The sequence below is a fragment of the Crotalus tigris genome, unplaced genomic scaffold (assembly GCF_016545835.1).
Source record: "Crotalus tigris isolate CLP2741 ecotype Arizona unplaced genomic scaffold, ASM1654583v1 scf7180000018825.4774228, whole genome shotgun sequence".
Taxonomy (NCBI): domain Eukaryota; kingdom Metazoa; phylum Chordata; class Lepidosauria; order Squamata; family Viperidae; genus Crotalus; species Crotalus tigris.
In genome coordinates, this window is record NW_024097215.1 from 4205513 (window position 1) to 4218674 (window position 13162).

Here is a 13162-nt window from a genome sequence, read left to right on the forward strand (position 1 = left end):
GTCAACACCACTACTGTCAAAAGATTAAAGAATATGGGACTTAAACCCTTCTTCAAAGCATTTTGTTGACCTTCCAAGTAGTGGAAAGCTTGGTTTATAGCTCAACTAAATGCACAAAATGAAGAAAATTAGTATCCAAAAATACACCCATTGTAGCAATACTGTTGAAAGCTTTAATTTTTGCTACTCACCCAAGGCAGAGCAGAGAAGGACGGCAATAGAGAACCACAAAACCTTGCTCATGTTTTCTTTTCTTCCAGCACTTGTTACTTTGAAGTAAGGTTGAAGAATTTGGTGGAACTTTGACTAGTATTGATAAAGATGATCCTGACCTGTTATAGAAGTGAGTGTTAAAACTCACACAGGCATACTTTCTGAGCAAGTCACAGATGGATGTAAGTTCTCTGGGCATTGAAGACGGTGTTATAAATACTCCAAAATTACAATAAAAATCTTATGACAAAGAATTAGCAATAACTCAGAGCAGTATGTTCTGTGCCTCGTTGCAGGCTACACCTGAATGCTTGGTTAACACATTATGAAAACTTTATTAATCAACTGGAAATAGACTAAAATTAGATTCAGTCACAGATATTATGCTCCTATTGGCAAGACTCAAGTTCTTTTAGGACTCTTCTTCCCCATTCTGTTGTGTATCATAGGAAAACACTTGTACCATTTCCAAAGGTACTGAAGACTTTCTTGGACCAAACACATGCCTTGAAATTGCCAAATTAACAGCTAAAAGACAATCTGAGGCAGAAGTGAGCATATTTTTTTGGGGGGGGGGAATCTCTGTCTTCTATTCCATATCCTGCTGCTTTTCTGTTCCAAATGACGACCTGTTACTGGCTACCAGCTTGCTTGCTTCAAGATGAGTTGAACCAATTTACGGAAGTCATAGCAGCTATCAGCCTTCATGGCAGCATGACTGCCTCTGAAGACCATCTGCTGGGAAACCAGTAGGCTCCTTGTTGTAAAGGTTGAGTAACAACAGGTACGTTTTGGATTATGATGGGCCATGGATAGCTTGAAGTGATATCACTTTTTTGCATTCATACCTTCCTTTTAGCTTACAGGTAGATTGAGTATTGAGACATCCTTCACTTTTCTTGTATTTACTCCCAAAAAGGGTAGATGAGATCTTCGGTTACGAGAAAGGGAAAAACCAAAATGTAGAGGAGAAAATAATAATATAAGGCATGCAAAATTCTGGAATAGAATTAAATTAACGAATATTGCTGCTTCTCTAAAAACTGCATAAAGAGTTGTCACCTTCCTCGTTGTCTATCTTTATTGAGTTACCCCAGGCAATGCGGAGGAGAAGATAGATGGTGAGAGGCAGAATCTTCTTCATCTCCTTACTTCTTAAATTATGACATTACAAAGAATTTAATAAGGGGTTGTCAGTAAATGGCAGTGACTGGGAATGGATTGCGTGTGATGCTCACATAATGGGAGGAAGTCAGAGACAATGTTAGCAGAGGTCACAAATCATCTTAATAATTATAGGTCAATGACAAGTGAAGTCCATATCCTTCTGTGCTCAGTTTCAAGTTAATGTTTAGAAGTCATACAATGGAGAAACTACAGTATTAATGACCCATATATTAAATTTTGATTACTTTGTGTACTGAGCTAATAGGGTTGTACCAATTTATGGAAGTCATGGAACTCCATGGCTATGAACCTTGATGGCAGCATGACTTCTTCTGAAGGTCATCTGCTGGAAAACCAGTGGGCTTCCTTGTTCAAAAGGTTGGTCACTGTGACAACAGGTATGTTTTGGGTCCTGATGGGCCATGGAAACCTTGAAGTGATATCACTTTTTTGCACTCATGCCTTCCTTTAGCCTTACAGGTAGACTCTGTATTGAGATATCCTTCACCTTCCTTGCATTTGCTCCGAAGATGGCAGATGAGATCTTCAGTTACGAGAAAGGGAAAAAAAATAAAAATATTGAGAAAATAATGACACCATTGACCTATTAAAGACCCATATCTTATAAAATGTGGGTTGCTTTGTGTATTGAACTAATGGACAATGAACAAACAAGTCATAATCCATGGGGACACATGTTTTCATCTGTTATGAATTGGCACTGGCATAAGTACAGGAAGTCTTTCTATTTATCTGAAGAATATGTTCTCTGCTCCGATATATTGATTATTCTGCATCTCTCAGAATGTTTTGATGCAGCTCAGTATGTGGAATTAATTGAAGCAGTGTTTCCAAACTGTTCTGTTATAGATAAAGAAATGGATAGATATCTTGAATGAAAGACAAATCTTAGCATTTGCTGAATAAAATAGAGATAAATTGCCTAAAAACTGTCATTTCCAAGGAAGACATTTATAGGTTTGCATGCATTCTTGGGACTGATATTATCACTTAAAATGTGTTGTAAAGACTTACCATTTCAATTATTTATGCTGCAATTGTAAGTCAAGGACTTAATACTAAGCACAATAGATACCTACTAGTACAGTAATACCAGTGTAAGACCTGCACTTATTTCGGAAAGTTCTGAGATATGAAAGGCATTTTCTTCCTTGTGCTCCATCTGACTTATGTGTATCATATCCTAACATCTGTACCAATGTCAAAGCAATCTCAGACTTTCTTCACCCAAATAAAGATGTTTCTTGAAACTTGCAGACTAATAAATGGGTTTACTTACTAAGGTCGTAAAATTGCAACTTTAGGAGAGCATCTCTTCCTTCTGCTTTCCTCTACAAATTAGGTGTTTTATTTTAAAATTCATCTATAGGCTCCCTCTTTCTTGGGATTTCCACTTTCTTCCTGTCACTGCCAAAGAATTTTGTTGCACTAGAGAAGTAAGTGTCGGCTAAATCTGAAGGTCAGGGAAAAGGCACCCCGAGTCATACAAAATCACAAACCACATACTTTACAAAATATTTAGGGAGGGGGGAATCCTAAACATGCCTGGAAGGCCCCTTGAGTTAAGGGGCAGACCATGTACAAACTGTAACCATGGGGATTAGAAACTGGAGATGTCATTTTCTTGGGGTTTGCTCCTAGATAGCAAAACTGGAAGTAACACCAGAGAATTGGTGTTGAGTCGCATGGCATTTGGATTGGAATCTCCTGGGACACCATGATTCCTTCTCTGTTTGGATAAGACCTCATCCTACTGGACATTAATATCTTGGGGGTCGTGGTGCCTTCCCTACTGTAATCCAGCTGATGCAAATGATTTATGATGGCACGATCAATAATTGGACTGTTTAGTGATGTTTTCTTGTTGTTGTTAGTTGCGAAGTCATGTCCAACCCATCGTGACTCCATGGACAACATTCCTCCAGGTCTTCCTGTCCTACCTGTCCTACCATCTTCTGGAGTCTATTTAAGCTCACGCCTACTGCTTCAGTGACTCCATCCAGCCACCTCATTCTCTGTCATCCCCTTCTTCTATTGCCCTCAATCTTTCCCAGCATTAGGCCCTTCTCCAGGGAGTCCTTCCTTCTCATTAGGTGGCCAAAGTATTTGAGTTTCAACTTCAGGATCTGGCCTTCTAAAAAGCAGTCGGGGTTGATCTCTTCTAGGACTGACTGGTTTGATCACCTTGCAGTCCAGGGGACTCGCAGGAGTCTTCTCCAGCATCGTAGTTCAAAGTTCATTAGATAACAGATAGACAGATAAACAGATGTCTATCACTTGCATTTTTTATTTGTCAGCATTTAATATTCATATACAAATCTATGTTAAATATTTGATTGCTGGAAAAGTGACATATTTTGTCATTAGTTCCATAATTTGATTTAATACATACATAAACATATTCCTGATAAAACAGGGGAATGAGTGTCTAGAAGAATGTGTAAGAACAGACTGAAGGATTACACCTCTCGCGATTCATGCTCCTTTACTGGAATCAGTAATGCCTACAAGACTGTAATCACAACCCAAAACAAACCATCACATCTTTAACAAATTGGATTCATCAGATTATTTTCTGCAGCATAGCCTTTAGAAGCTTGGAGAAAGAAAACAGTTGAAAGTTGGAGAAAACAAACTGTCCTGACTGGAGGGTGATATTGGAACACTATGACTGCTTTGTTTATGGTGTGTTGCAGAGGTCATGATCATCACAACATTTTATATCCCTAACACCAAGTAGTGTTAGCTCCCAATTCAGATGACATTGATGATTAGATTTAGTGCAGGTTTGTACCATGAAGTCTTCGAACGTTCCTATTGTAAAGGAAGAAAATAGATTAGCACATCAACTTCATTGGTTATACAAATCCTGAAGAGCATAGCCAAGAAATCTCTTTAGAACAGCTTTCAACATCCTGGTACCCTCTCCCCAAGGTAGTATATCCAGTTCATCAAATTGGATGGGAATTCTGGGAGTTGAGGCTCTAAATTATAGGGGGTCACCAAGATTGGAATAGTCTGTAAAAATGGAAGGCATTGGATTGGATGGATAGAAACTACAAATTACATACCCCCTCTCTACTTTCTTCTCTACCCAGAACAGAGAAAACAAGAGAAAACATGACATGTGTCATGTCAAAGGGAATATTTTTATCTGAATATTATTGGATTTTGAGCCGAGACATACCACTAAAATAAACAATTATACACTTTTGATCTGGTTTCGCAATACAGGTTTTTGATGGCTCCTTACAAGCAGATCCCTTCGGAAATTTACTGCACCTCTTGCAGGTAAGAGCTTCAGCTTCTGGAAAAAGAAGAGAAAGAAACAAAAAAGAAAAAAGAAACAAAATCCAGATTGTATAAATATAATTAATTCCCATAGCTCCAGAACTTATTTACCTCTCTTTTTCCTGATAGCTTAACTTAGAAGTTATAGAATTATAGGCAAAATGGTAAAATTGAAAAAAAGAGAAAGGGAGGTATTCATTCATTCATTCATTCATTCATTCATTCATTCAAGTATTAATCTCAAGCATTTTTTCTACCCATTTTTAAATTGTAAAACGGAGCTGAAACTTCCCATCAATTAAGTCATCATAAAAACTGTCAAACTATTTAAAATATGAGACATAAAACCCTATTCAAAAACAGTTTGCTGGCTTTCAAGCAGTGGGACGCTTGGTTTACGGTTCAACCAAATAGACAAAAAGATGGAAATGCATACAGTATCCAAAAATACACCCATTGTAGCAATACTATTGAAAGCTATAATCTTGCTTACTCACCCAAGGCAGAGCAGAGAAGAATGGCAATAGAGAACCACAAAGCCTTGCTCATGTTTTCTTTCCTTCCAGCAATTGTTGCTTTGAAGTAAGGTTGAAGAATTTGGTGGAACTTTGATTGGTATTGATGAAGATGATCCTAACCTGCTATCAAAGTCAGTATTACAACTCACAAATAAATACTTTCTTGGCAAATCACAGATGGATGTAAGTTCTCTGGATAATTAAGATGGTGTTATAAATACTCCAAAAATACAATAAAAACCTAATGACCATGAATCAGCAATAGCCCAGTTCTGTGCCTTGTTATAGGTTACACCTGACTGCTTGATTATGACATCATGAAAACCTTCTTAATCAAGTGGAAAATACACTGTAGTTAGACTTACCCAATGATACTATACTCATATTGGTAAAATTCAGGTTGTATTAGGACCTTTCTTTCCCATTCTTTGTATATCTTATGAAATCATACACTTGTACGATTTTCAAAGCTACTGGAGACTTTCATGGGCTGAACGTATACCTTAAAATTGACAAATTAACAGATAAAAGACTATGAGAGACACAAAACAACCATATTTTGGTCAAATTCTCTTCTTCTATTCCACGTTCTGCTACTTGTCCTCTCCAAATGATGGCCTTCACCATTGCCATGAAATATGGTGCTGGCTAGCAGCTTGCTTGCTTCAGAAAGGGGTTGTACCAATTTATGGAAGTCATGGAACTCCATAGCTATGAACCTTGATGGCAGCATGACTTCTTCTGAAGGTCATCTGCTGGAAAACCAGTAGGCTTCCTTGTTCAAAAGGTTGGCCACTGTGACAACAGGTATGTTTTGGGTCCTGATGGGCCATGGAAACCTTGAAATGATATCACTTTTTGCACTCATGCCTTCCTTTAGCCTTACAGGTAGACTCTGTATTGAGATATCCTTCACCTTCCTTGCATTTGCTCCGAAGATGGCAGATGAGATCTTCAGTTACGAGAAAGGGGAAAAAAATAAAAATATTGAGAAAATAATGACACCATTGACCTATTAAAGACCCATATCTTATAAAATGTGGGTTGCTTTGTGTATTGAACTAATGGACAATGAACAAACAAGTCATAATCCATGGGGACACATGGTTTCATCTGTTATGAATTGACACTGGCATAAGTACAGGAAGACTTTCTATTTATCTGAAGAATATGTTCTCTGCTCCGATATATTGATTATTCTGCATCTCTCAGAATGTTTTGATGCAGCTCAGTATGTGGAATTAATTGAAGCAGTGTTTCCAAACTGTTCTGTTATAGATAAAGAAATGGATAGATATCTTGAATGAAAGACAAATCTTAGCATTTGCTGAATAAAATAGAGATAAATTGCCTAAAAACTGTCATTTCCAAGGAAGACATTTATAGGTTTGCATGCATTCTTGGGACTGATATTATCACTTAAAATGTGTTGTAAAGACTTACCATTTCAATTATTTATGCTGCAATTGTAAGTCAAGGACTTAATACTAAGCACAATAGATACCTACTAGTACAGTAATACCAGTGTAAGACCTGCACTTATTTCGGAAAGTTCTGAGATATGAAAGGCATTTTCTTCCTTGTGCTCCATCTGACTTATGTGTATCATATCCTAACATCTGTACCAATGTCAAAGCAATCTCAGACTTTCTTCACCCAAATAAAGATGTTTCTTGAAACTTGCAGACTAATAAATGGGTTTACTTACTAAGGTCGTAAAATTGCAACTTTAGGAGAGCATCTCTTCCTTCTGCTTTCCTCTACAAATTAGGTGTTTTATTTTAAAATTCATCTATAGGCTCCCTCTTTCTTGGGATTTCCACTTTCTTCCTGTCACTGCCAAAGAATTTTGTTGCACTAGAGAAGTAAGTGTCGGCTAAATCTGAAGGTCAGGGAAAAGGCACCCCGAGTCATACAAAATCACAAACCTCCTCCACATACTTTACAAAATATTTAGGGAGGGGGGAATCCTAAACATGCCTGGAAGGCCCCTTGAGTTAAGGGGCAGACCATGTACAAACTGTAACCATGGGGATTAGAAACTGGAGATGTCATTTTCTTGGGGTTTGCTCCTAGATAGAAAAACTGGAAGTAACACCAGAGAATTGGTGTTGAATCGCATGGCATTTGGATTGGAATCTCCTGGGACACCATGATTCCTTCTCTGTTTGGATAAGACCTCATCCTACTGGACATCAATATCTTGGGGGTCGTGGTGCCTTCCCTACTGTAATCCAGCTGATGCAAATGATTTATGATGGCACGATCAATAATTGGACTGTTTAGTGATGTTTTCTTGTTGTTGTTAGTTGCGAAGTCATGTCCGACCCATCGTGACTCCATGGACAACATTCCTCCAGGTCTTCCTGTCCTACCTGTCCTACCATCTTCTGGAGTCCATTTAAGCTCACGCCTACTGCTTCAGTGACTCCATCCAGCCACCTCATTCTCTGTCGTCCCCTTCTTCTATTGCCCTCAATCTTTCCCAGCATTAGGCCCTTCTCCAGGGAGTCCTTCCTTCTCATTAGGTGGCCAAAGTATTTGAGTTTCAACTTCAGGATCTGGCCTTCTAAAAAGCAGTCGGGGTTGATCTCTTCTAGGACTGACTGGTTTGATCACCTTGCAGTCCAGGGGACTCGCAGGAGTCTTCTCCAGCATCGTAGTTCAAAGTTCATTAGATAACAGATAGACAGATAAACAGATGTCTATCACTTGCATTTTTTATTTGTCAGCATTTAATATTCATATACAAATCTATGTTAAATATTTGATTGCTGGAAAAGTGACATATTTTGTCATTAGTTCCATAATTTGATTTAATACATACATAAACATATTCCTGATAAAACAGGGGAATGAGTGTCTAGAAGAATGTGTAAGAACAGACTGAAGGATTACACCTCTCGCGATTCATGCTCCTTTACTGGAATCAGTAATGCCTACAAGACTGTAATCACAACCCAAAACAAACCATCACATCTTTAACAAATTGGATTCATCAGATTATTTTCTGCAGCATAGCCTTTAGAAGCTTGGAGAAAGAAAACAGTTGAAAGTTGGAGAAAACAAACTGTCCTGATTTGAGGGTGATATTGGAACACTATGACTGCTTTGTTTATGGTGTGTTGCAGAGGTCATGATCATCACAACATTTTATACCCCTAACACCAATTATTACTAGCCCCCAAGTCAGATGACATTCATCATTAGATTTAGTGCAGGCTTGTGCAATTAAGTCTGTGGACATTCTTATTGTAAAGGAAGAAAATAGATTAGCACATCAACTTCATTGGTTATACAAATCCTGAAGAGCATAGCCAAGAAATCTCTTTAGAACAGCTTTCAACATCCTGGTACCCTCTCCCCAAGGTAGTATATCCAGTTCATCAAATTGGATGGGAATTCTGGGAGTTGAGGCTCTAAATTATAGGGGGTCACCAAGATTGGAATAGTCTGTAAAAATGGAAGGCATTGGATTGGATGGATAGAAACTACAAATTACATACTCCCTCTCTACTTTCTTCTCTATGCAGAACAGAGAAAACATGACATGTGTCATGTCAAAGGGAATATTTTTATCTGAATATTATTGGATTTTGAGCCGAGACATACCATTAAAATAAATAATTTTACACTTTTGATCTGGTTTCGCAATACAGGTTTTTGATGGCTCCTTACAAGCAGATCCCATCTGAAATTTTCTGCATCTCTTGCAGGTAAGAGCTTCAGCTTCTGGAAAAAGAAGAGAAAGAAACAAAAAAGAAAAAAGAAACAAAATCCAGATTGTATAAATATAATTAATTCCTATAGCTCCAGAACTTATTTACCTCTCTTTTTCCTGATAGCTTAACTTGGAAGTTATAGAAGTATAGGCAAAATGGTAAAATTGAAAAAAAGAGAAAGGGAGGTATTCATTCATTCATTCATTCATTCATTCAAGTATTAATCTCAAGCATTTTTTCTACCCATTTTTAAATTGTAAAACGGAGCTGAAACTTCCCATCAATTAAGTCATCATAAAAAACTGTCAAACTATTTAAAGTATGAGACATAAAGCCCTATTCAAAAACAGTTTGCTGGCTTTCAAGCAGTGGGACGCTTGGTTTGCGGTTCAACCAAATGGACAAAAAGATGGAAATGCATACAGTATCCAAAAATACACCCATTGTAGCAATACTATTGAAAGCTATAATTTTGTCTACTCACCCAAGGCAGAGCAGAGAAGAATGGCAATAGAGAACCACAAAGCCTTGCTCATGTTTTCTTTCCTTCCAGCAATTGTTGCTTTGAAGTAAGGTTGAAGAATATGGTGGAACTTTGATTGGTATTGATGAAGATGATCCTAACCTGTTATCAAAGTCAGTATTACAACTCACAAATAAATACTTTCTCGGCAAATCACAGATGGATGTAAGTTCTCTGGATAATTAAGATGGTGTTATAAATACTCCAAAAATACAATAAAAATCTAATGACCATGAATCAGCAATAGCCCGGTGCAGTATGTTCTGTGCCTTGTTATAGGTTACACCTGACTGCTTGATTATGACATCATGAAAACCTTCTTAATCAAGTGGAAAATACACTGTAGTTAGACTTACCCAATGATACTATACTCATATTGGTAAAATTCAGGTTGTATTAGGACCTTTCTTTCCCATTCTTTGTATATCTTATGAAATCATACACTTGTGTGATTTCTACTGGAGACTTTCATGGGCTGAACGTATACCTTAGAATTGACAAATTAACAGATAAAAGACTATGAGAGACACAAAACAACCATATTTTGGTCAAATTCTCTTCTTCTATTCCACGTTCTGCTACTTGTCCTCTCCAAATGATGGCCTTCACCATTGCCATGAAATATGGTGCTGGCTAGCAGCTTGCTTGCTTCAGAAAGGGGTTGTACCAATTTATGGAAGTCATGGAACTCCATGGCTATGAACCTTGATGGCAGCATGACTTCTTCTGAAGGTCATCTGCTGGAACACCAGTGGGCTTCCTTGTTCAAAAGGTAGGCCACTGTGACAACAGGTATGTTTTGGGTCCTGATGGGCCATGGAAACCTTGAAGTGATATCACTTTTTTGCACTCATGTCTTCCTTTAGCCTGACAGGTAGACTCTGTATTGAGATATCCTTCACCTTCCTTGCATTTGCTCCGAAGATGGCAGATGAGATCTTCAGTTACAAGAAAGGGAAAAAAAATAAAAATATTGAGAAAATAATGACACCATTGACCTATTAAAGACCCATATCTTATAAAATGTGGGTAGCTTTGTGTATTGAGCTAATGGACAATGAACAAACAAGTCATAATCCATGGGGACGCATGATCTGAACAGGTGCTGGCATAAAGTACGTGAAGTATTTCTATTTATCTGAAGATTATGATGCCCAATTTTGTTGCACTAGAACACCGCTTTTCAACCTTTTCACCCAATGGTACACTTTCAGGATATGGCAATATCTGAATACCACCAGTTGCCTAGCAAGGAGTCAAAAACTTGATGACCCCCCCAAAAGGAAAAAAGTGATAAAGTACAGGTAGTCCTTAACTTACAACAGTTCACTTAGAGACTGTTTGAAGTTACAATGGCACTGAAAAAAAGGCCCCCCAAGCCATAGCCAAGCAAGACACCTGCCTGCCCACCCAGCAGCGCTCTTCCTCCTGTCTGAGGTTTTCATTGTTGTGAGCATTTCTGTTGAAGATTGGCAGTGGGGGTGGGGTGGGGGGTATTTAGTTTTTATCCCCTCCCCATCTGCTGGGTGTTTGTAGCAGGTTTTGGTCACTTCACCATGACCCTGGGACACTGTGACTGTCATAAATATGAATCAGTTGCTAAGCATCTGAATGTAAATCACAAGACCCTGGAGAAGCTGCAACATTCCAGCTGATCCTGGCGCTTCTTCTGGGCTCAGCAGAAGCACCAGGATCAGCTGGAGCCTGGTGCTGTTCCTGGTGCTTCCACTGAGCTCTGACAGCCCTGCAGCTCCAGCCATCTCTCACTCAGGCTTGTGCGGTGCTGCCACCAGTTCAGCTCATTCCCCTCCCCTGCTACCACTTTTCTAGGATGGTTGTGTACCACCTGCCAGGTGCCAATGTACCACAGGTGGTACCCATACCACTGGTTGAAAAGCCCTGCGCTAGAGAAGTAAGTGTCACCTAAATCTGAAGGTCAAGGAAAAGTCACTCTGAGTCATACAAAATCACAAGACTCCTCCACATATTTTACACAATATGTAAGTGAAGGAGGGAATCCTAAAAATGCCTGGAAGGCTCCCTGAGTTAAGAATGCACACCATGTTCAAATTCCAACCATGTGGATTAGGAATTGGAGATGTTATTTTCTTCAGGTTTGCTCCTAGATAGAAAACTGGTACCAGAAAATAACACTAGAGAATTGGTGTTGAGTTGCATGACATTTGGATTGGAACCTCTCGGGACACCATGATTCCTTCTCTGTTTGATTAAGACCTTGTCATACTGGCCATCAGTGTATTGGGCATAGTGGTGACTTCCTTATTGTGATCGAGTTCACGCAAATGATTTTTGGTGGGATGATCAACAATTAGACTGCTTAGTGCTATTATGACTAGATAACAAATAGACAGAAAAACAAATGCGTGTCAGTTGTCAGCTTTTAATATTCATATATCTATATTACACAATAATAATAATAATAATATTAATAATAATAATAATAATAATAATAATAATAAAAAGTTGGAAGGTACCTTGGAGGTCATCTAGTCCAATCCCCTGCTCAGGCAGGAAACCCTATACCATTACAGATAAATGGCTATCCAGTCTCTTCTTAAAAATGTCCAGTGTTGGAACATTCACAGCTTCTGGAGGCAGGTTGTTCCACTGGTTAATTGTTCTAACTGTCAGGAAGTTTCTCTTTAGTTCTAGGTTGCTTCTCTCCTTGATGAGTTTCCATCTGTTGCATCTTATCCTGCCTTCAAGTGTTTTGGAGAATATCTTGACTACCTCTTCTTGGTGGCAGTCCCTGAGATACTGGTACACTGCTATCATGTCCCCCCTCATCCTTCTTTTTGTTGAACTAGACATACCTAATTCCAGCAGCCGTTCCTTATATGTTTTAGCCTCCAGTCCCCTAATCATCTTTGCTGCTCTTCTCCGTATTCTTTCTAGAGTCTCAACATCTTCTTTACATTGTGGTGAGCAAAACTGGATGCAGTATTTATTTGATTACTGTTGTAAAGTGACTTATTTTGTCATACAATTCTTCCTGATAAAAAAGGAGACTGAGTGTTTAAAAGAATGTACAAGCACAGACTGAAGGATTACACCTCTCACGATTCATGCTCTTTCACTGGTACCAGAAAAACATCTGCAGTACTATAGCCACAACCCCAAATAAGCCATCACATTTTTCAGCCGTTAGAAGTTTGGGGAAAGAAAACAATTGAAAGTAATAGAAAACACACATACATACACACACACACACACACACACACACACACACAAGCTATGGGCTTCTCATTTCAATTAATTATGCTTTGTTTCTCGTCCTGGGATAAAAAAAGAACCTAACTTCTTAGCCCCCCTTGTGGCATGCACGCCAGTGCTTGAGAAGAAAACATTGTCCACCCCTCCCCTTTAAAACAGAAATATTTTTTTTTGTGCACTAGTAAAATAATTTTATTTTCCAATATCCAGATGCTGGCCATTACATTTTCCTCTACAAAATATTTGAAGCACCCTCTTTATGCATCTGAAATTTGAAAACAGCATTTTCCTCAGAGTTTATCCTTCATATTCTGAACCGTATAGCTCTATGTAACCCTAACTAGAGAGCATGTATCAGTATGTTAGAATATCTGGCAGTTAATGAATCAGTGAGAGGAGTCTCTAAAGGGCATTGGGAGACTTCCTGGACACAAGCCAGATTGGAATGTCTTTGTCTGAAAGAAGCATGGGCC

At 38.6% G+C, this 13162-nt stretch overlaps 1 protein-coding gene across 1 annotated transcript; it reads right to left on the reverse strand.

Annotated features, from left to right (window-relative positions):
• Window positions 1–4075: 4075 nt before the first annotated feature.
• On the reverse strand, window positions 4076–5504 carry LOC120313948 (secreted seminal-vesicle Ly-6 protein 1-like). Its single transcript, XM_039356487.1, has 3 exons — window positions 5190–5504; window positions 4589–4708; window positions 4076–4215 (listed from the first exon to the last, which is right to left on the reverse strand). Exons 1-3 carry the CDS (start codon window positions 5239–5241, stop codon window positions 4082–4084), a joined length of 306 nt encoding a protein of 101 aa, XP_039212421.1. The 5' UTR covers window positions 5242–5504; the 3' UTR covers window positions 4076–4081.
• Window positions 5505–13162: the final 7658 nt, after the last annotated feature.

What these genes read in the sequence shown, in the direction of transcription:
- LOC120313948 (XM_039356487.1), bottom strand. Translation starts at nt 5,241, where the DNA reads ATGAGCAAGGCTTTGTGGTTCTCTATTGCCATTCTTCTCTGCTCTGCC. An exon ending in TCTTCTCTGCTCTGCCTTGG is followed by an intron (nt 4,709 to 5,189) that starts GTGAGTAAGCAA and finishes TTCTTTTTCCAG; the next exon opens with AAGCTGAAGCTCTTACCTGC. An exon ending in TATAATTGTTTATTTTAGTG is followed by an intron (nt 4,216 to 4,588) that starts GTATGTCTCGGC and finishes CCTTTACAATAG; the next exon opens with GAACGTTCGAAGACTTCATG.